This window comes from Megalobrama amblycephala, linkage group LG8 (genome assembly GCF_018812025.1).
Source record: "Megalobrama amblycephala isolate DHTTF-2021 linkage group LG8, ASM1881202v1, whole genome shotgun sequence".
In the NCBI taxonomy this organism is placed as follows: domain Eukaryota; kingdom Metazoa; phylum Chordata; class Actinopteri; order Cypriniformes; family Xenocyprididae; genus Megalobrama; species Megalobrama amblycephala.
In genome coordinates, this window is record NC_063051.1 from 3,721,325 (window position 1) to 3,745,811 (window position 24,487).

At 35.3% G+C, this 24,487-nt stretch overlaps 2 protein-coding genes across 2 annotated transcripts; both read right to left on the reverse strand.

The window, feature by feature from the left end:
- Window positions 1–4,706, reverse strand: emc3 (ER membrane protein complex subunit 3). The gene is made up of 9 exons (XM_048198782.1): window positions 4,554–4,706; window positions 3,876–4,066; window positions 3,726–3,783; window positions 3,540–3,633; window positions 3,347–3,451; window positions 3,170–3,251; window positions 2,999–3,078; window positions 2,412–2,494; window positions 1–1,008 (listed from the first exon to the last, which is right to left on the reverse strand). Exons 2-9 carry the CDS (start codon window positions 4,028–4,030, stop codon window positions 880–882), a joined length of 786 nt encoding a protein of 261 aa, XP_048054739.1. The 5' UTR covers window positions 4,031–4,066; window positions 4,554–4,706; the 3' UTR covers window positions 1–879.
- Window positions 4,707–5,452: 746 nt separating this feature from the next.
- On the reverse strand, window positions 5,453–11,282 carry sec61a1l (SEC61 translocon subunit alpha 1, like). Its single transcript, XM_048198781.1, has 12 exons — window positions 11,126–11,282; window positions 10,317–10,384; window positions 10,163–10,228; window positions 9,930–10,008; window positions 9,437–9,568; window positions 8,833–8,942; window positions 8,035–8,188; window positions 7,787–7,947; window positions 7,459–7,656; window positions 6,816–7,007; window positions 6,643–6,719; window positions 5,453–6,557 (listed from the first exon to the last, which is right to left on the reverse strand). Exons 1-12 carry the CDS (start codon window positions 11,130–11,132, stop codon window positions 6,371–6,373), a joined length of 1,431 nt encoding a protein of 476 aa, XP_048054738.1. The 5' UTR covers window positions 11,133–11,282; the 3' UTR covers window positions 5,453–6,370.
- Between the last annotated feature and the right edge of the window lie 13,205 nt (window positions 11,283–24,487).

Genomic DNA, 24,487 nt, shown 5'->3' on the forward strand with positions numbered 1-24,487 from the left:
TTAGGATTTTATGTCGACTTTAATGGTGGATCCGCTTTTCTTCAGAAGTGGTAGAAAAATGAAGTAAATAAATCAGAAAATAAATACAGAATACAGAACAGTGCATCACTGTTTAGTAAAACAGGCTGTATTAAGAATGTACACATCCAGTAAATGTAGTGAAGGACATTAATTTTATAAAACCAAAGATGATGTTTAATAGAAGTCAAATAAATATATCACAAACATGCCAATAAATTCTAATCTCCGATCTCAATTAGTTTAATGGCAAAAAGTCTTTTTACTACATACTCAGTGCATGGTGTATTATTGGCACCATAAGAAAGCATCTAAAACGCTAGCAAATTTAGGAATATGCTATTTATATAACTGAACCCAAGTTATGGAGTGTTCCACTTTTTAAATCACATTACTTTCTAAAACTTCCTGTTTGCATACTTGGTCCAAACAATCAAAATGGTCCTAGTAAAACAAGAACATGGGGCTCTTAAAACAACTAAAGTTAATGAAAAGTTGTTAAAACAAAAATAAAGATGACAGCAAAAATCATTAGGGAATGTTTTCAAGAAAACCAGGCCACATGCTACACTATAGGGTGCACTGTAATGTTTCCGTCGCGTTGGATGAATGCAGTCGCAAGAGATAATCCAAAAAGCTTTAAGCTCAAAGCTTTTCACACTATGACACTTAAGTCTGATAAAACATGAACGATGGAGGGAATGGTGCATGCAAATGACACAAAATGTGATATGCCTGCAATGAGCTTTATGACACTTTCTAGAAATCTGAATGGAACTGTTTTGTCACTCCCACAACCAGTCCAACAATTCACTCTTCTAATTTGATGAGGTCCAAAACCTCTCAGTAGTAGACAGGCACTTAGAAGATGCCCGTTGGCAAGTCTTTGCTGAACATCCCAGACAAGTCCAAGTCCTTACTCATCAGATCCTCCTCAACATTCTCTAAGGCCCACTGGTGATCGGTCAACTCCAGTGCCTCCCATTCAGCCTAAAAAAAACAAAAAACAAAAAAACAGTACAGAATATTTATACAAATAAATCTTTAGAAAAAAAAAATAGGTAGAGAAAAATAGATAAAGGCCATTTAGTTTCCAGCCCCAAAATATTTTATAAAATAAACCAAAAAATAACAATACATTTAATAAGGCTAGAGCACAGGTCAGCAAACTTTCTGCCATTTTTAAGTTTCCGAGTTAATCTCAAAATTTGTATAAATACACAAAAACATATTTTAAATATTCATAATGGCTAACATAGAAATTGTGCAGAACCTAAAATATTTGTAAAGCAATTTTTCATAAACTTTTACATTTGTCAAAATCCTTTGTTTGTTTCCAGGTTTAAATTAGACTTTGGAGAACAGATTTCCAATGGGTCATTTATGCATTTTAACTGATTGGATAGCTATCAGTTTTGTTAAAACTGTTTCATTTACACTTGGTAAGATAAATGTGTCTTCACAAAAATAATATAAATCTCATCTTCAATTCCCGAACTATAAGCAAATTTAACGGAGTTCACGTCAAAGAAAGAAACAGATATGAGCTTCATTTTATTTATCATAAGCCAATTTCAAGATCAAAGGAGAGAGAGCAGGATCAGCACTGGTAAAATCATTTAGTGTCACTACTTTTAATGAAGACGACTGTGTGTTAAGCTTCAGGATGTGACACTGAACCTTCAGTTATATTTGCGGCAGTTTGCACGTTGGCCTTCTGAAGAGATGCTCAGCTACTCTGTGTGCTGCAGTAGAGCTGCAGTAAAGCCATTATAACACGCTCTCACGTTTAGTTTTTACCATTTTAGGAGTAAAATTTACATTTGTGGCTTCAACAACCAGATGCATTTTGTCCCGTTTCATCTTCAATGCAAAAAAAAAAAAAAAAAAAGCCCTCTCTTTCTGTCTTTTCACGATTGGATAGCTATCCGATCAGAGAAGACACATGAAGTGACCAGGTATGCATGAACAGAATTTCCACATGCATATATGTGTGATTCAATATACTTGGTTGAATATCTCCAAAATGTATAGCATTGACTATGTGCAGCAGAACAAGCTGTGAGCTGTCAGTCAGTAACTTGTGTGCACGTGATGCGCAGTGGTGGCTAATGGTTTATCAGAGCTACACGCTTTCATTGACTTGCGCAGTTTAATTCTCACACTTTAATAGGATTTATAACTCCTAACTTAATAAAACAAGCTGTGTTGCTATGAGGAATGATTACCTAAAATGTAGATCTGTATGCCAAGTATGAGGTACTTTAACTAAATGAAATACATACACCTCTCGCTTTTGCTCACGTGCCAGCGATTACCCCTCTGCCTGCCAGCGTTGGCACGTGTGCCATAGGCTGCCAGTGCCAACCCCTGGGTTAGAATATAGCTGATACCTTGAATGCTTTGTTTGTGTCAGCAGGCATTGCCATTGCAGCACCACTCATCTGTTCCTGCATGATGCGAGACTGATCTGCACCTGTTGAAAAAGTATGAAAATGAATTCATATAACAAAGACTTTACATACACAAATATGGTGCAAATATGGTCATCACGTCACTGCAGCTGCAGAATTTCCAGTTGCCATGAACATTCACATGCGCATTGGCTGGTCCAGCCTGAAATGTAATCTTTTATTGCCCGAAATTGCTGCCCGGAGGCATTTCAACAGTGAACAGACTTTCCTTGAAAAAGAATTTTATATATAAAAGGCCTACCCTAATTAAGTGATACAAATGCAACATAAAAATATGCATATAATTCTAAAGTTAATTTGAATTTTAGGGCAAAAATTTAAAGCTGAAATCTATTGCTACAGTACAAATTTTAATAAATTGACAAAATGCCTTTTTTTTTAGATTTAAAATATAATTTCATAGCAGACAACTGATAATATTTACATCAATACTAAAATATGGCATCACCATTGGAGTGGGTAAAAATTATGGTGAAATGAAATGGAACATCGGTGAGGTTATTTACCATTGTCCTGTCCAAGGATGAGAGAATACATGCTCCTGAGACCAAAGACATTCAGGAAATACCAAGACGCTGAACTCACCCTGTTAAAGCATACAGCAAGAGGTTATTTAAAGATACAGCTTTGATTAAAATAAGAACATGAAAAACAATTAAAGTTGTGAGTGCCCTAACCAGGAGGCATCTAGAGAGAGCAACTCAATTCCCTGCTGCAGCATCGGCTTGAAGCGGAGCGTGAGAGGGAACGGCACCTTTGCTGGGGAGAGAACAGAATTATAAATGCGTTAAGATGAATTCTGTGAGAACAGACGACAAGAAGCCATATTTGATAACTAAAATTGTATCTCTTACTTGTGACAAACCCAGAGAAAGTCCAGTTGATCCAACCACCAATAAGGATCATAGGCAGGACATTTGTCACATTGCCTTTCATCATGTCTGTCAACATGCTGGGATCTAATCGAATAAATAACATCACATTAACCTTGTCATTCAATCCTGATACCTCCTATGCATAAAAGAATGTCGGTTTAAAAAGACTCACCTGTCATTGGAGAGGGTGGGACCACCTTTCTTTTGGTTTTTTTGAAAAACCCATCTTCTTGATTATTGAAGTAGAATTTTCTCATCAAGAAAGACTATTTTAGCAAAAAATAACATTTCAGTTTCAGTACTTCGGTAAGGTCCCAAATAAAAGACTCAAAAGACACAAAAGATAAGAAGGGCTCACTTGTTTGGGGATGTATTTTCCATTTTCCCGTAAAACTCTGCTCCGGATGAGAACCTGGCTGTGTAGAGATCATGAAGCACAAATCTTTAGTGTTATGTCATTTGAGTTGCAAAATGTGGATGGATAATGAAACAGTCCAATGAAAGTTACCTGTCTGAAACCTGCTCTAAGGTGAGCTTCTTGTCACTTTGTAACAGAATTGAGACATAATGGCGGATCACTCCAACCAGAAAAGTAATAAACACAATAGGCAACACAACCCAAAGGCGAATGTTGGAGTCCAGGAGGAGCTCGGGCTCAGCCATGCTTCTGTGAAGGTATGTTGATGGTAAATGCCCACCCTAAAACAGACAAACAATAGTAATCTTTCCGACTTAATTTAGTAATAAAATAACTTGCAGATAATTGTGAACCCTTGTGAATTAATGGTTAGTACATCAATGATATGGTCATAAGTTAGTTTTCGATTCCCTCAAGTGCCTAATAAATGTTAGGTCTGCTTGTAACATATGGCAGTCTTTTGAGGATGCAGTTCTGTTTCACCGAAGGACTAACAATTTATTAAATGATTATTAAGCTCATACATGTGTATGATGTATCTACCGGATTTAAAACATACAGGACACACAAAAAGAAAAGCAGGTGCTTCGGATTTTTTAAATCCACCCATTTTATCGTCGCGTCAGGGTTAGCTTGTTGCTAACAACCTTCTTTCAAGCTTAGGGTGGAGATGCATCATTTATTGGCATATACACACCAGCACCGACCATATGCTATATTCTCGACGGTACCTGTTGCGACAACTTTATCATAATGCATTTATTGTACCTGCTGTCGTATTCAAATGATGGTTTATCTCAGGGAAGCCGGATAACGACTCAAGACAGGATGCGACACCATCGAGTCGCTGCTGCTGTAAAGACGTGAACGCACTGCACCCAACAGGTTTTCAGAATAAAAGTCATTTTCACAATTAAAGTTCAAAATCAAAGAAATATGGCATAAAAATCTAATTCTAATGTGTAACTGTGAAATAATGTAATTCTAAATAAATGTATATATTTATTACATTTTCATTTAATAACTATACTGTCAATTAACCTTTTATCTTTTTTGACCCGTTTTCGTTATAAAACACTGTTTTGGTATTAAGATATTCCAAATATTTTTGCAAAAACAATTTTGGTTTTATTAGTATACAGCTTTAAACTATTTATCAAAATTGACCACAATTTTTAGGGGAAATAGGATGATTAAATAAAAAAAAATACATGAGTATAATTTACTGAATTGTTAAGATTTTAGTGTATTGTTAAATATTACATTTCATAATATATCACATAAATTAAATATCTTTCTTTAATTTTAATTTCATTATCACTCCAGAGATGGTTGGAACAATATTCAGCATCTGACATTGCATCTGAAAGGACAGTATGAACAATGTTATTTTTTTAGGATGATGCCATGCAAAAGAAAGCACATGACATTTAACTAATGGGGGGAAAAAAAAAAAATTATTTTATATAATTATTTAATTATTTTTTTTTTATATATATATATATATATATATCATACATTCATGTATTGTGGTAGCCATGTGGGTTCTGCACAGAAATCATTTGTTTCACTCTGTCTGAAGTAACAGTCTTTTGTCTTAAAACAACAGCATCTTTAAGAAATGTACAATTTGTGCTCAAAATGTACAAAGAACAAAACTCCAAAAGTATTCACAACACATTTTAATACTGTGGTCTGTATAAGAAAACAACACATGAAATGCTCTTCCATTACAAACCACATCCTCTCATATCAACACTGGCATATTTATTAACAGGCAGTTTCTGCAGCATTTGGTCCACTAAAAGAAACCATAGCTAATTAGATCTAAAAGGGGACTATAATGGAAACATTAAGTAGTGTGACTGAAATGCACAGAACTATTTTACAATAGCTTTTAGATATAAGAAGAAAAACAACAAACATAAATATAATGGAAACTGTTGGCAAAACCTCAAAAAAAAAAAATCTCAAAGAAATGGAATTTATAAACCGGGGAAATTTTAACAACCAGTCCAATGCTCACACACACTCAGCCCACACAAAAATGCAATGAGCAAATGTGCACATACCCAGGGTAAAAAAAATCTTTTTTTGTATTTACACCATATTAACTGTTGCCATGATATAACATTGCACTTACACACATACTGAGACAAGTTTAGTCCAGGATGTATCAAATGTTGAACAGGTTTGGACATGTTTCTTCTATTATGCATTATTGAATGGAATTACATCTAACTGGCTTGGGAGGTTTTAAAAAAAAAAAAAAAAAAAAAAAAAGGGAAAGAGTGGAAGTTAAGGATGGTTACATTCCCATGCTTAATACTGAGATATCAAGCTGCCATATTTTCCAAAAGAGAAAAAGAAAAAAGAAAAAAAAAAGGAAAAAAAAAGAAAAAAAAAACAAACACACACAATTCAGTCTGCAACACTGTGCAAAGCGAGCCACTACAGGTCAGGATCAGACACACAGTGGGAGCACATCCTTGATGTAGAACATTAAAGTTGTGCGTTTAAGAAAACAAAAATCATATAAAAGAACTTAACCTTATAAATTCATTCAGTCTGATGTGAGGGCCGTACTAAAAGAGTAGAGCACCCATGCTGCCCACTTCACTCTGTTCTTTCACAAAGATCTCAAAGTATTGGTAGATGATGGTGACTGCCAACAAAATTCCAGTTCCTGAGCCAATGGCTCCCAGGAAGTCAGCCATGACTGACAGACCACCTATACACAGGCCTCCAAAAGCTGCAGCTGTGGGGATGTACCTAAACAAGGATTTAAAAAATGTTTTAGTTATTCCATATTTGATTCATTGAGTCTAATTAAGTTTGAGTGCTCTGCATGTTTTACCTGTTGAGTTCATGGACCATAGAAGTTTCTCTGTGTCCCCTCATAACCATCTGCTGTTCTTTCAGTTGTTTGGCGACCTAAGTAATGCAAAATGAACATATAAAACCCACTTAAGTCAACTGCACAGTGCAGCTCTGTGTGATCAGTAAGAAGGAATAGTCTAACGCTCTTACATCTTTGGCAGAGGATCCAGACACCTCAATCCAGGTCTTAGAGAAGAAGGCACAGGATCCCAGCATGAAGATGATGTAAATGACGGCATGGACTGGATCCTCCAGAACTGTGCCAAAAGACTCTGGGGGAGAAAGGTAGTAGCACAAACCACCTACTGGGTAAGCACGAGCTGGCCCTCCACTTGAGCTATCCTGTTAACAGAAACAAAGACAATTTATAGGTGAACCAAATATTTTTTAAATAATTTGTTACACAACCCAAAGAGTCTGATAAGCAAGCTAAAATGAGTAGCATTCATCTGGTCATGTGATTTCAAAATGGCAGCCTCCATGAGGGCGGACCACACAAATGTAGATTAAATAGTTTTCTAGGCCACTGATGTTCATCTTGTGTGAATGTACATGATTTAAAACGGTGGTTCCCAACCAGGGGACCAGGGCCCACTAGAGGGGCTTCAGCAAACATAAGTGGCCACAGAATGACTTAAGTATTTAAAATGATTACATTAAATTATTATTACTAACTCTAAATCTAATTTAAAATGCTAAATTAAAAACACAACATTAGAATGTAAACTGAAATCATCAAATCATTTAAGCGAAACAAACACAAATATTGTAAAGTAACAAATAAGTCACTTACCGACCAAGTCCCCAGCAGATTGACCAAGAAGTTCCCGCTAAAGCGAGTGGAGAGCATTTGAGAGATGACGTAAAGGTTGGACACCAGTGCAGACTGCAGGATGATTGGGATGTTGGAGGTATAAAACAGTTTGATGGGATATGTGTTGTACTGGCCACGGTAACGTGCCGATTTGATAGGGAGGTCGACTCTGAAGCCCTGTGGAACAAGAAAAATATATATCCTTAGCATCTAATACGTGTTGTCAGCTAATTCGTGTTAGGGATTTGAGCAAGCAATGACAACAGTGACACCTTAGCAAGCAACGGTTAATCAGTAATCCACTAACCTGGAAGTATATGACCACGGCAAAGACGAAGACTGTAGAGATGAGGTTCATGAGGTTGGGCAGGTTCTGTCTGTAGAAGGCCTCTCTCAGAGCTCGTACTTTATCAGTACGAGTGGCCAACAGGTGGAACAGAGCAATAATGGCTCCCTCAAACTCAGTACCTGAATGTACACAAACAGAATTCAGTCAACATCACTTATGACACCGCAGAATGGTTCAAAAGATGATACTTCATCCTGAACACAAACCTCTTCCTGTGTTGACTGTGGTTGGGCTGAATGCTTTCCACACGATTGTCTCACAGATGTTGGTGGCGATGAAGAGAGATATACCAGAGCCCAAACCGTAACCCTTTTGCAGCAACTCATCCAGCAGCAACACAATCAGACCGGCCACAAACAACTACAGAGAACAGATAACCAACATTAAGTGATCAACCATAACATAATTAAACTCTTTACAGAGCATGCAAACCACTAAGGAAGGTGTTTTCAACAAAAGAATAATGCTCTTCACAAGATAAGACTGACAAGATACAGGATGTCGATCAATCACTTTCTTTACTTTGGCGCTCATTTGCATAGATAGGGTTAGATGAGAATGCAACAGATTAGATTATTTAAACAATGCCTACAAAGGTAATTGCATTAGCTTGAGCAAAGTCTTGTGATTTTACAGACAATTTAACAACCAATGCTGATATCTAATAACTTAAACAGAGATAGAGAAAAAAAAAAAAAAAAAAAAATTCCACAATAAAGCAAATATAGAACCAATGTGTGACAAAGACGTCGTCAAAGATAGTATCTAGAATGAAGAGTACTATAATTAAAATGCACACAATACACATTATGAATGACTGAAAACAGAAAATGTGCATTATCCATTCACAATCATGTCAGGAGATTCAGTCAGAACCAAATGCTTCTGTAAAGAAGGTTATAAGCTGAAGAATATACTTAATATATCAGTTTATCACAACTAAAATGTCTAATTATTTCAAGCACAGGTAGATATAATAGTGAATAGAGAGAATGTGAATTAACCTGGATGATGATGAGGAGGCAGATTCCAGCACCCATCTCTGAAGGGTCTCCATACATGCCAGTCATAACATACACAATAGCCTGGCCAATGGTGATGATCATGCCAAAGACTGGTAGAAAGATTTCACAGTTAGATATCTTACAGAAAACAAATGCAATGGGTTTTCTACAAGCATTATTGCGCTGGAAACTGCATTAGACCTTTCCATTAGTTTCAACCAGTGAAGTTACTTAATTAGCAAGAACATCAAAGACCACAGGAAAGATGTGCAACTGGTAAGGGATAATGCATTATCATAATCTTGCATTGTTGCGAGATGGCAGTGCCTGTAGGGGTGTATTTTTTGATCAAACCTGGCTGACTGTAAGTGATCAAATTACCAAATCAATAAAATTAGTGTACGTTTGGCTCGTCATTTAAATAAATAATAATAATAATAATAATAATAATAATGAATTAAATTCAGAATTCCACAATTACCAATCCAAAATTACAGAGACCCATGTAAAAAGCCATAATATTATCCTCCATGGACAAGAATCATGTCATAATCATATATATATATATATATATATATATATATATAAAAACGGGTTGCCTTACGCTTCTGAGCTCCGTTGAAGAGCGCTCGGTCTTTAGGTGTGTCTCCAACCTCAATGATTTTAGCTCCAGCCAGCAGCTGCATGATTAGACCAGACGTCACAATGGGAGAGATACCCAACTCCATCAGAGTTCCTGGAACACACATTATTAAGCTTTAATTAAACTTTTACTGAACTAAATCTAATCGTTGGCCAATTTGGGATTTTGCAAAAGCAGGTGACCAATATAAAAATAAAACGATGCATAACAAATATTAGATAATGTTTACTCCAAATTCACTCAATATAATAATTTGGGATAATTTTGTATAATTCATTGACAACTAAACAGTCATAGTTATTGGCAGATGTTGATGAACTTAAAATAAGCAAGGATGAATTAAAGTCTAATTATATAATTATGAGTAAATTAATCAGCCATTGATATTTGATTATATATCATTCGTCTGACTGATTCAATCACAGTCTGACACTGTGGATTCAGCTATACACACCTCTGTTGGATGCCAAGATCACTCTCATCCAGTAAAAGGGATCTGCTGAGTCTGAAGACATGATTCCAAAGAGGGGAATCTGAAGGACAGGGATCATACAAGATCATTTAACCAAAAAAACATCCAAAGATGGTAATGTTTGGTTTTAGAGGTTTATAAATTCATAATAATGATTTGTTGATCATCAACAGTTTACAGCACTAACAGCTTAGGAGTTGATCGGGTAAACATACCTGGCAACAGACCAGAAAGATAAACAGGGTGATTGCGGTCCATAACACTTTTTCTCTGAACTGAATCTGTGGTGAAGAGATTCAAAGAGTTAGTATCACTGAAGTGCCACAATAATTATTAAAAGCAAAAGGCTGATGTGATAAAACTGCATACCCTTCTTTCTGGTTTCTGGATCTCAGGTAAAACAGCACAGAAAGGCTTTATCACCTCCAGGAATTTAACTGAAAAAGAAAGAAAACACTCATACAGATATTATGACCGAACATGAAAAAACAAGTCCATGACACTATCCCAAGAGCTCTTGGAGAGATTCAGGCGACGTGGCTTTAGAGTTTCTGGAGTTCAAACAAGTTGCTTGAATCTGTATTTCTTGCAACGTCATCATTCAGCCCAAGAAAAAGAAAAATCCCGATCCAAATAACAGTTATCAAAACATCTGTCCACCAAATGTATGCATAAAACTAAAAACAAATCACGCTACGATACAAATTAGCGATTATTATCATCGTTAGCAGACTTTTAAATGAAGTTAGCGTTATATTTTTACACATCATGCTGCTAACGAAATTGTTACGTGTAATGTATTACAGGTTTACATTACAAATCAACTTCTAAGCAATGAAATAAACAGCAAACGTATTTGTGACCAGGCTAGCTTACTGACCGAGTACTAGCTGGCCGTGGTCGCTTTTTAAAACCAGCGCAATTACAAATTTAACCACTAAAGTAACATTTTAAACGACAAAATAAAGTTACAAGTACGTGTTTCCGTGGACTCAGTAATAAAACAACGAACAACATTAGATTCTGACAGCAAAATACAGTTGCTAATGTATAATGACTAACGTTAAATAAACTAAGACTAACCAGTCATTTTTAAAATACCAGTTGTTTGTAACTACAGAATACATGTTAATACTTGTAAATAGACTCGAAGTAAAGTAAAAAGAATGAGGACTCACTGGCCATGGTCTCCCTCTGATGATGGTCCCAGTCTAGCGGTTAGCAAACACGAATCAGACAGTCAGCGGCTCTGTGAAGAGTGTGCTCAGGACACGTCATCATCCACAGCACATATACACGTCAGTGCCTGAGCCACAGAAATAGAGGGTTGAAAGGAAAATGAATAAATGGGCGGGATTAGTGGCCCGGAAGTCGTCTCTGATAAATACGTAGATATGATCGTTCTTTCCGGTATTTGCACTAAATTGTTCTGATGTGATTTTGAGGTCTTTTTAAAGTAGATCTCTGGAACTGACATTAATCTGGAGGACAAAAATATTTTATTTTTTTATGATAAGCCTTTAGAAAAGAGAATTTGTTTTGTTCTTAATTTGTTTATTATTTTAGGGAAATATCATATTCATAAATGTCGATGGGCAAAAAATACACCTAGTTTAATACAGTTTAAATTTGAGCTTTGTCATTATCTTAAATCATTGGAGGGTGTAAGGAACACCAAAGCAAAAAAGACTATAGACTGTTGTAAGGCCTTGAAATTATATCCTTTTTAAGAATCTTTGTATTTATTTTGTTATTAGAGATATGCGTTTGATTTCAATACCCCTGTGTATATAGTTATTTATCCTTGTATTATCTGTCTTTAATTTATTATTATTCTTTAAATTGTTTTATTATTATTTTTGTTCTATTGTTATTTTTGTTTTGTAATGTATATGTTTTTACTGAATTCCTTGCTGCTGTAATTTTTTTGGTACTGAATGAAGCATTTATAAAAACATAATAATTATATGAAAATGTAAAAAAAAAAAAATAATAAAAAAAAAAAAAAAAAAAAAAGATCGTTCTTCCGGGAAATTAATTAGGAATCTATTTTATGAAAAGAGATCTATTAAGCCTAGAGGGAATTTTTTTTGGAACAGTTGTTTTCCAGAGATTATTTGGAAAAAAGCTTGACTGCTTCCCTTTCGGTTTTGTATATCTAACAATCTTCGGAAAATACATCTTCTGAAAGTACTTCATAATATTTATGTTAGTAACTATACTTTATCAAAATTTACGGATATTAATGAAAAATGTTCATTTTGTTCAGATCAGCAGAAAGAATTCTACACCTTTTTTTTTTTTAATGTTACCATTCCCAAAAAAATCTGGGAAGGTTTATCTATACATATTCTACAGAAGTCTGGTTATAATTGTGAATTAACATCCAAATATGTTATCTTATATTTTGAATCAAAAAATCCATCTGTTAATTTTATGATGAATCTTATGATTTTATTGGGTAAGTTTCATATTCATAAAAGTAAAAGAAATAATTCTAAACCCTGTTTGAAGGTCTTTAGATACATGTTACTTTTCTAGTGCAGTCACAGTTATTTATGATAATGATCTAAAGTTAAGGTTGGGCTGTGATGGATTTCTGTATGCATTCCCGGAACAAACATTTGTAATTAATACATTTTATTTTATTGCATGATAATACAATTTAATGCATTTCCGGGTTTCTCAGAAGCGGAAGTCGTCATAGTTGGGTAAAATTCTGTAGAGCTGAAGGAGAGATACATAAAATATATTGTTTGTGTTTCGATTTACACAAATAGCAAAAGAAAAACTCCACAATAGTGTTTTCATAACTTTCAAAAAGAGGGAAAAATAGAGAGCGATTGATAACGACAGCCAGAAGAGAGAAAGATGTCATTTTTACCGTCACTTCCATAGCCGCTGTTCCATAACTCCCTCGCAGCAGAGTTAACATTTATTTATTTATTTTTGTAATTTGAATCAATTGTAATATAATATTAAGTATAGTGTTATAAATGTACATATTTTTTTTTTAAAACGCAGTCTGTGAAAAGATGGAAGACTGTCTAAATTAACTTGATTAGAATTGTTGAATTATGGCGTTTTATTATCTTCTTTTCCTGTGACTGTGTTGAGACTGGCAAACGTTTTGATGCATTAGCCAAAGTTATTTTTTACAAGAATAAACCTCAAGGTGATGTGTATTGGTAAAATAATTTTTCAACTCAATCTACTTTGAAAGAGAACATTTAATTCCAATGTAATAGAATGGGAAATGGCAACAATTAGTGCTTAAATTTGTGGTGAATAGTTTGTTTCTGAGCAACGTAACTGAAATGTCTAATTCCCTGCTATACACAAATAACCGCCAGGAGGCATCCCTGCATCAGAAACCAGAGGCTCTTGATTCATGAAAAAACCTGATGCCACAAGGACTTGACTGGTGAATTAACCCAGGGAAAAAAAGAAACCATCCAAAATTTTACTGAGATGTTGATTTATGACATTCAATTTGAAAATGAGTCAGATTTAAATGATAATTACAAAATTTTATCATATATCATAATTATATTCAAAATATAAATCATCTTTTCATAAGAGTGCTAAATTTGATCACTAAATTAATGTCAGCCAGAGTTAAAGACCAATGGTGAAGCCTCCAAACAATTGGTATCTCTGAAAAGCCATGAATGTGCTCTTTACAAGACATCAAGACTTAAAACTCTGATGTATGGTGTCAGAGAAATTCACTAAAATTTAACCAGCATCAGTCCAAAGAATTATTGTTTGCTGTTTTTGCCTTTTATTGTGATAGGACAGAATGTAGAAAGGAAGCAAAGTGAAACAGACAGAGGAGTATGGGATCAGCAAAATCATATGAGCCGGGACTTGAACTCAAGTCTCTCAAAGGGTTAAGGCACTATATGTCAACTTGCTGCCTACTGGGCTATTGGCATGAACAAACCAGCTGGAGTTTGATCAATATTAGAACCTCATTGTGTATGATTCATGGCAGGAACAGAATCCGACAGCAAAATCCAGCTGTCAGAATCTGTTCCCCCATCCCCTTGATGAGAGATTTTAGATGTAGTGGATTAAAAGATGCTGATTCTATTCTGTGTGTGGATGGAGCTTAAAAAGCATTAGTTCTTGGCAATTTTGCCTTTTATTGTGATAGGACAGTATGTAGACAGGGAGCAAAGTGGGAAAGAGAGAGAGGAGGACGGGATCAGGAAGAGTCCAAGAGCCTGGATTTGAACTCAAGTTGTCCAAAACACAAGGGTGTTACATGTCAACGAGCTGCCCACTAGGCTATCGGTATGAACTATCTTCTAGTCTGTCGGTATGAACTATCTAGCCTCAGTTTGATACATAGTAGATGTAAGATGCTTTTCTGTGTGTGGATGGAGCTTAACCAGCATCAGTTTAAAGATTTATCTTTTGGTGTTTTTGCCTTTTATTGTATGGAGCCCTACACGTGACATGCAAGAAAAAAAATGTGAGCATGATTTAATAATTTGTTCCCTCGATTTACTAATTTGTGCACACGATTTACTAATTTGTTCCCTCGATTTACTAAACCTTGCTATCGTGTGACTACAGTGGGTACGGAAAGTATTCAGACCCCCTTAAATTTTTCACTCTTTGTTATATTGCAGCCATTTGCTAAAATCATTTAAGTTCATTTTTTTTCCCTCATTAATGTACACACAGCACCCCACATTGACAGAAAAACACAGAATTGTTGACATTCTTGCAGATTTATTAAAAAAGAAAAACTGAAATATCACATGGTCCTAAGTATTCAGACCCTTTGCTCAGTATTTAGTAGAAGCACCCTTTTGATCTAATACAGCCATGAGTCTTTTTGGGAAAGATGCAACAAGTTTTTCACACCTGGATTTGGGGATCCTCTGCCATTCCTCCTTGCAGATCCTCTCCAGTTCTGTCAGGTTGGATGGTAAACGTTGGTTGACAGCCATTTTTAGGTCTCTCCAGAGATGCTCAATTGGGTTTAAGTCAGGGCTCTGGCTGGGCCATTCAAGAATAGTCACAGAGTTGTTGTGAAGCCACTCCTTCGTTATTTTACCTGGGTGCTTAGGGTCATTGTCTTGTTGGAAGGTAAACCTTCGGCCCAGTCTGAGGTCCTGAGCACTCTGGAGAATATTTTCGTCCAGGATATCCCTGTACTTGGCCGCATTCATCTTTCCCTCAATTGCAACCAGTCGTCCTGCAGCTGAAAAACACCCCCACATCATGATGCTGCCACCACCATGCTTCACTGTTGGGACTGTATTGGACAGGTGATGAGCAGTGCCTGGTTTTCTCCACACATACCGCTTAGAATTAAGGCCAAAAAGTTCTATATTGGTCTCATCAGACCAGAGAATCTTATTTCTCACCATCTTGGAGTCCTTCAGGCAGACTTTCATGTGTCTTGCACTGAGGAGAGGCTTCCGTCGGGCCACTCTGCCATAAAGCCCCGACTGGTGGAGGGCTGCAGTGATGGTTGACTTTCTACAACTTTCTCCCATCTCCCGACTGCATCTCTGGAGCTCAGCCACAGTGATCTTTGGGTTCTTCTTTACCTCTCTCACCAAGGCTCTTCTCCCCCGATAGCTCAGTTTGGCCGGACGGCCAGCTCTAGGAAGGGTTCTGGCCGTCCCAAACATCTTCCATTTAAGGATTATGGAGGCCACTGTGCTCTTAGGAACCTTAAGTGCAGCAGAAATTTTTTTGTAACCTTGGCCAGATCTGTGCCTTGCCACAATTCTGTCTCTGAGCTCTTCAGGCAGTTCCTTTGACCTCATGATTCTCATTTGCTCTGACATGCACTGTGAGCTGTAAGGTCTTATATAGACAGGTGTGTAGCTTTCCTAATCAAGTCCAATCAGTATAATCAAACACAGCTGGACTCAAATGAAGGTGCAGAACCAAGGATGATCAGAAGACATGGACAGCACCTGAGTTAAATATATGAGTGTCACAGCAAAGGGTCTGAATACTTAGGACCATGTGATATTTCAGTTTTTCTTTTTTAATAAATCTGCAAAAATGTCAACAATTCTGTGTTTTTCTGTCAATATGGGGTGCTGTGTGTACATTAATGAGGAAAAAATGAACTTAAATGATTATAGCAAATGGCTGCAATATATCAAAGAGTGAAAAATTTAAGGGGGTCTGAATACTTTCCGTATCCACTGTATACAATACTTCAATGCAGGTGGTAGCTCATTCTGAAGGACAAAATGAGCCACTCAGGATGGGCTGCCCCTCAATTTGGACCCCTTTTAATGTGACGTCGGAAAGCAGTGTAGCCGTAGCCTTCCATGGCCAAAGCCTGGCACACTTACAAAGCTAAGTGGGCTCGAGCCAGGCCTTGACATGCATAGGAGACCTTATTTGAAGAAATCAGCAAGATGGTGTAAAAGTGTACATTTCTTGTCTGTAAGCATGGACTGCTGATTACACCAATGGCGGGAAAGTACAAATGATAGAGCAGAGAGAACACATGTCCTTTTGCGCAGTACTTTATACACATTTATGCACACAGTGGCTGATTCTCTGGTGTGCTTGCTGTTGTTAGAGATGAGCAGTTGTCTGCGCTTTAATAAAGAGATACTTGTTCAGACTGGTTATATAATGGTCAGTGAACTGTGAGATAACACAGAGGTGAGGCCAAGCAAATACCACACAAATCACACATTCTTTTCTCACCAAACTGGTTCATTTTCTTTTACATCTCAGTGTTCTGTCATATAAAGAAAAAAATGCAATTTAGCCCTTTATTTAGCTGTTTTTTCGTTTTGTTTTTGCATGCATACCTCATGTAAATTTATAAATAAATAATATTTCAACCATGTGGAAGGATGTGGAATCTGGACTGAGAAGGAAGTGGCATGATACATAATCAAAACGTTTATTATGACATACTATAAGGCCTTCCGCTTCATTTATTTTTGTGGTGTTTGCATTTCTCAGTGAGATATGGTCAATTTGAGCAGCTATTTTCAGAATTCTTTGGTTGTTAACTGTGCTGAGAGTTGATTTATTTTATGGTTTATGTGACATTGCAGTTCATATGATTTACTTGGGTTTGGTTTACAATTTGACAATTGCTGGGCTACATCCGTTGGCGTCATTTTACATTATAGTATGCCATGTGATACTGTAAACAGAGGTATTACCATGGTAAAGACTGCCACATTACTGTAACTCACCCTTATAGGTCTACTACAGTATAGATTGAGTCACATGGTACAGTGAGAACATTTACTGTATCGGCAGCAAACTCTGTTCTACACAAAACCTCATGACTGTTTCATACTTCACACCTTTTGATAACACTGAATAAATACTATTACAAACATTATGGATTTTATGTCAGTTATGTAATTTAGGTAATGTAAGTCTGTTTTCTAATGTGGCATCTGTAGCCTGTGTAACTGTAATTATTTCAGCATCAGGGGTGATTTGAAACATGCATTGTTTACAATTGAATTAACTGATTGTTAAAAGTACCAAAGTGAAAGAAGAACTTGTGTGTTTCGTGATTAAACCAAATGTTCTCATATCACAATGATCTTGTGTTTTGAAACAGTGATTACATAAATTTGTATAACTAGAATGAAAGCATGAGATCAGGTTTTGAAAGAATGACTAGCTGTGTGATCAGTTTGGAGTTTTTGAAAATATACACCTTACTTGTGAAAATAGTACCAAAGCAAAAAAAACAACAACAACAACAGAAAAAAACGAATGCATTATCATCACATGTCTGAGTCATTTTTACTAATTTCTGTGTGTTTCAGATTAGTTGGATTTTTTTCTCATATTTAGATGCATCTATAAATACTGTCAGTGAGTTAGAGAGGCGTCCGATGAGTCAGAATGTGACATTATGTGTGCAAACACACAGCAGGACAGCAGAGGAAAGAACGCTTCAGTAGGCAGGGCTCCTTACAACTCAACAGATTCCTAAACCAAAGAGGGCAATATTGGAATCATTTGGGAAGTCAATACATTTTCAAAAATTAGTTCTAGTTCTATTTTATTCCTCTTTGAATTGGAAGGATGCCTGTGGACCAGCACCCAAAATACAGTAGACTATTTGCATGCCTCTGAATACCTAATAACAGGATACCAGAACACTTTACAAATGCTTGAGACATTGTTACATCAAGGCTACAGGATTCAGTGCTTCACATGCCATTTCACCAGGTTCTTAAAGGGATAGTTGTCATTACTTACAGTATAATTTCAAACCTAATTGTTTTTATTTTATTGGTACATGAAGGTGAAAAAATTCTCATCATTTCTTCCAATACAACAGCAATATCACGTTCCAAAAATACTAAATTCAGTCTTCTGAAGGCATACAATAGCTTAGAGTTTTTTTCTCAGAATTCTGAGTTTATATCGGATCTTTTAAAGGTGCTAAAGAGGATCTTTTCATCGACTGAGAAACCAAAGACTGTTAGTGAGTTTTTGAAATGAGCGCATGCGTAAGAATAACCCCCCTCCTTCACAGCTCATTTCGAGGGAACGCCTCCCAAAACTCATGCACGAGTATTGGAACACGAGTGTTTACCACCGGCATTCGCTGTGTCGTGTTAGTGGATTCATTATGTCGGACTCACTGCAGGTAACTCATAATCTGCAGTTGTTACTCCTGTCTCCTGACAAAAACATTGCCTGTGGAGTGTGGAAAGTTACTGGAGCGTGCAGCCGCGCATGTCTCTCACAAGGAACGTAATGGCAGTGATTGACAAGCCAGAGGGCCAATCGTTTACGCGATCATCGCTTAAATGTTTTGATGTTTTTAAGGCCCTACCTCGTGCACAGATGATGTATATTAATATTATTCATTTCAGTGCACCTAATAAATAGTCTTTTATTAGTTAGTAAAGACAGTTTCAAGTAATATTGCAAAAATGTATAAAACAAAACATCCTCTGTAGCACCTTTAACAGCTTAAACATGATTCACTCGAAACAAAACAACAATATTCAACAAATGAAAATAAAGGAGACAATGTGCATAAAAAACAACCAACACAAGACAAAGCGAGGGCAATATATACACAGAATAATGAACTGAATACGAAACATCTGTGAGATAATCAATGCATCACCATAAGAACCAAAGAAAACATACTTAATAACCATAACATCAAAGAAAACACAGGAAATAATGAAGACAAACTACAAGTCCGTAAAAATAAAACTGAAACAACAACAGAACATGACAATTGCAAGATTTAAACCAGAATAGTGACTTTTTTCTCACAATTGCAAGTGTAAACTTTTTGCTTTTTTTGTAAAATTAAATAGAAATAATATTTAATATAAATAAATAAATAAATTAGAATAAAATAGAAATAAAAAATACATAAAAAATACAAAACATTTAGTAATGCTTCATAGCTTCATACCATCCCCTTTCCATTTTCTTCAACTTTTTAGATGGACAACAAAGAGAATCAGTTACGTAAAAACAATGCTTAGTCAACCCTGCCCTTTCTCTCTGTTTGCTTGGTGGTTCAGCTGGGCTGAGCTGGTTTGACAGAATATTCACAATAGAGAAGTATAGGACTGGGATAGGAAATGAAATTTATTCATCAATAATTTTTTCCTTCATGGTCTTCTCACATAACAGTCTTTGTACCTATAGCAGAGCAACAGAGCATTTTCAGACATATTTCAAAGTTTCTTGCACAAACAGAATCACCTGAGCATGTGCAGCTACGTTAATGAAATTGAGCCAAGTCAATAAAGCTCATCAAGAATACACTGGTGGACACATTTAGTTGATCTTGTTATAGTTGGTGAGCCTGATTAAACATGTTGACAGTGCAGTCAGTGAATGAAGTCAACACAGCAGCCTACAGCTAATGCTATATGGGAGCGGCATTTACGTCATTGCGGTGCTTATGTAAGATTCTAATTCTTTCTTGGCCTGGTTTTCTCTCACTCTCTCTGACTGTAGTCAAAAGTGTAAGGGGCATTCATGACCTACGACTTGCCCTGTCAGGGTGTGTTTATGTCTTAGTCTCCCTCCAAGAATGTTTTCCTCTGTTAGTTGCTAGTGGTGTCATGTGATCAGGGCCTGACATTAACACCGACCAACCCGCCAAATGCGGGTGGATTTCAGCACTGGCATGTAATGCAGTCACTCCTACTAGCAACTTTGTCGGGATAAATTTTATACATATAGCTAGCCTAAATATACATTTTTCAACTGTAGTCTTTTAAAAATCCATCTAAAATAAAAAACTAGGTATCGATAACTAAATATCGATACTGAAATATCTGATACGATTCCAATAGGCTACGCTTTCTCTCTCTCTCATCTCTCCAGCAGCAAGTTGACACACAAACCTGTCCCTCGCCCAAATTCAGGGCTTGAATTTTGGGATTGTGTGTATTGTGTAATTTTACTAATTAACACATATTTTGTGCTCACACCCAAAGTGCATGAACATAAAGCTGCCTCTCAGTACTAAAGTGTGTAATGCTTAAACAGTCAAATACACACAAAATAAAGTCAAAATGCCAGTCTTGGCGAGTATCAACGTAAACCCAGTCAGTTATGTTTCAATGCAAGGGTAACAGTATAATGGATCCATGTGTCAAGTCTTAAAGTGACAGCAGTCTAATATACCTGCTGCCAAATTATGAAATAGTAAAAATATCTATATGGCAGTTTTTCCTCATGGTATCGATGTCAAAATGGTGGCCAGTGAAAATGCTGAGTGGCTAGTAACTTTGGAAAACCACTAGCCACAGTGGCTGGTTAGCAAAAATGTTAATGTCAAGCCCTGCATGTGATGTTGGTTAGAGGAGAAGTGCTAGTGTCTTTTTTTCCCACCTGATTGAATGTATTAAATGAAGACACATGCTTTCGATGGGACTGGAATGGGATGAACTATTGATTTGCATCAAGGGTAAAGTCAATGACGTGTCCTCTATATGACCCTGCTAGTGATGACATACAGGATCACTGATGCTCTTTAAATTCTCTGCTCTGAAATCAGGAACTGATCTTTTAATGGTACCTATTCTCTCTACATATATACAATGAGGTAGAGAAAATGCTTCTTTTTAGCATTTTAAAATGTAACAGTTTTGTTTATTGTATTCTTTTAAAGCATAATAAATGAAGTTCAACATAATAGCTTGAGTGAAATTGAACTTTTATTTATTTATAAACTTTATAAACAAATGTCTACATTTTATAGAATAGGCCTATTAGTGAAAATGATTCATTTCAAATTTAATAGTTTTGTAAATTATTTTCAGAATAATAACTTGAGTGAATTTGAACTTTATATTTATTTATATTTACTTATAAATGTCTTTTTATTAATTATTTATTTTATGAATTTTATAAAATATTTTTTATATTTTTTTAAATAGTGAAAGTGCTTCTTAATTTAAAAAAAAATTTAAAATATATTTCAAACTGTGTGAATTTGAATAAACTTTTATTTTATTTAAATGTATTTTATTTACAAGCTAGAGACTTGTCCCAGTTTTGTCTTTATCAAAAGCATTTCACACTGGCACTTGGGATGTTTAATATAACAGGTTGATGACTTTCAAGTTAAATATTTACTAATGCGTGTGCGTATAAATGTGACCTCAGTTTGCAGAAAAAGACAAAAGAAACCGAGCAATGCTTTTCCCTCACAATGGTCTATTCTTAGGAACTCAGAGAGAACAAAGGTAGAATAGAATGAATTGAACTAAAACAGAGCACAGCTGAGTACTAATGTTAAGTCTAAATGAGCCAGCTGCGTACTTGAAACCAATAATTATGTAAGATGAACACCCCATATGTTTCAGATTGGGGATGAATTCATTTGATATTTGTCTGACATTTTAAAGGTGTAATTAGCGTATATAGGCCAACACATGATCCCCAGTGCAACAGAAAAGAACTAAAAATATGGTACTGTTCTGTTGCCATAGTGATTTCAGTATTACCAAACAGGCCCCATTACCATGGCAACCACTGCACTGGATAAAGGGTGATGCTAAACAATACTGACAAACATTCAGACACTGGAATCCAAACAAAAAAAGCATCATCCCAAACCATATACATGCACTGACCAATTAGCATTTACATGGGCACTGATACACTGCTGGATAAAGACACACTGATGTCGCAAATTATTAAACATCACTGGTCCTCAAAGCTTATAAAGCCCATAATTTGGCATCTGAAGCCCCCGGTAGAGTGGTTATGTTTTGGGCCAGCTGTTCATGAACACAATTCACCAAATCTAGCACAGTAATATGAGACATTTTGTATAAATGAAGTCCAGTTGAGTTTAAATGTTACATCTTGAATGTGTGTGTGTGTGTGTATATATATATATATATATATATATATATATATATATATATATATATATATATATATACACAGTACAGTCCAAAAGTTTGGAACCACTGAGATTTTTAATGTTTTTAAAAGAAGTTTCGTCTGCTCACCAAGGCTACATTTATTTAATAAAAATACAGTAAAAAACAGTAATATTGTGAAATATTATTACAATTTAAAATAACTGTGTACTATTTAAATATATTTGACAAAGTAATTTATTCCTGTGATGCAAAGCTGAATTTTCAGCATCGTTACTCCAGTCTTCAGTGTCACATGATCCTTCAGAAATCATTCTAATATGCTGATCTGCTGCTCAATAAACATTTATGATTATTTTCAATGTTGAAAACAGTTGTGTACTTTTTTTTTCAGGATTCCTTGATGAATAGAAAGTTCAAAAGAACAGCATTTATCTGAAATACAAAGCTTCTGTAGCATTATACACTACCGTTCAAAAGTTTGGGGTCAGTAAGAATTTTTATTTTTATTTTTTTGAAAAGAAATTAAAGAAATGAATACTTTTATTCAGCAAGGATGCATTAAATCAATCAAAAGTGGCAGTAAAGACATTTATAATGTTACAAAAGATTAGATTACAGATAAACACTGTTCTTTTGAACTTTCTATTCATCAAATAATCCTGAAAAAAAAATATTGGACACAAATATTTTTTACAATTGTACACATTAAATGTTTCTTGAGCAGCAGATCAGCATATTAGAATGATTTCTGAAGGATCATGTGACACTGAAGACTGGAGTAATGATGCTGAAAATTCAGCTTTGCCATCACAGGAATAAATTACTTTGTCAAATATATTCAAATAGAAAACAGTTATTTTAAATTGTAATAATATTTCACAATATTACTGTTTTTTACTGTATTTTTAATTAAATAAATGTAGCCTTGGTGAGCAGACGAAACTTCTTTTAAAAACATTAAAAATCTTAGTGGTTCCAAACTTTTGGACTGTACTGTATATAATATTGCTGATTAAAACAGTGATACCATTTGAAAGTTTGGTGTAAGGTTTGTTTGTTTTTTGTTTTTTTAAAAGAAAGAAATTAATACTTTTATTCAGCAAGGAGTCATTCAATTGTGAAAGTAAGGACATTTATAATATTACAAAATATTTCTGTTTCAAATAAATGCTGTTCTATTGAACATTCTATTCATTATAGAATCCTGAAAAAAATATCAGTTCCCACAAAAATATTATTAACAATAATATTATTAATAATTGAGCACCAAATCAGTATAAGAATAATGTAACACTGAAGACTGGAGTAATGGCTGCTGACAGTTCAGCTTTACCATCACAGGAATAAATTACATTTCAAATATATTATACTGTTGAGTTTTTGTAATAATATTTCAAAATATTCCTGTTTTTACTGTATTTTTGATTTAAAAAAAAATGCTGCCTTAGTTAGCACAAGAGACCTCTTTCAAAAACATAAAAAAATTAATTATTCCTTTTGACTAGGTCTGTATGTACTCTATAATTAACCCTCCCTGAGAAATGTTCACTGGAGTAAAAGTGTGACAACAAACTCCTATCTTTTTAAAGAGTGTTGTTGATAATGCATGTCTGTTTTACATCTGCGTCATTGTGTAACAGTGATACACGTCTATTTGTAACTGAGAGGAGCGTCTAAATTCTCAAACAGCCAGTAAAGAGGATAAGGTCAGGCTACTTGGTCAGGACACCTTTAAAAGTTTTACACAGGGCAAGACATTAGCATTTTTAAAACTCATGATAATGTAGTGATGTGGATATTTCCTCTCTCTGATGATTTCATGGCTATGAAAATGACCTCTTTTGATTATCTCTGTTCAAGGTTCCAACAAAGATTGTATTTTCTAAGAAGACTTAGGTTGTTTGGTGTAAATCAGAGAATTATGAAATTATTTTATCAAGCAGTTTTAGGTAGTTTGTTAAATTTAGGATACAAGCTTGGTATGGCAATCTTTCGGTCCAATCAAAATCACAGCTTGCACGTCTTATTAAAACTGGGAATATACATCACTTCAACTAATTTATGAGTCTTTGGTTCTTAAGAATGACAGACAATTGTGAGTGATTCAAGTCATGTTTTATTTCCAATGTATCAACTGCCATCAGGGAAGTGTTATAGAGTCCCACTATGTAAAAGCAACCATTA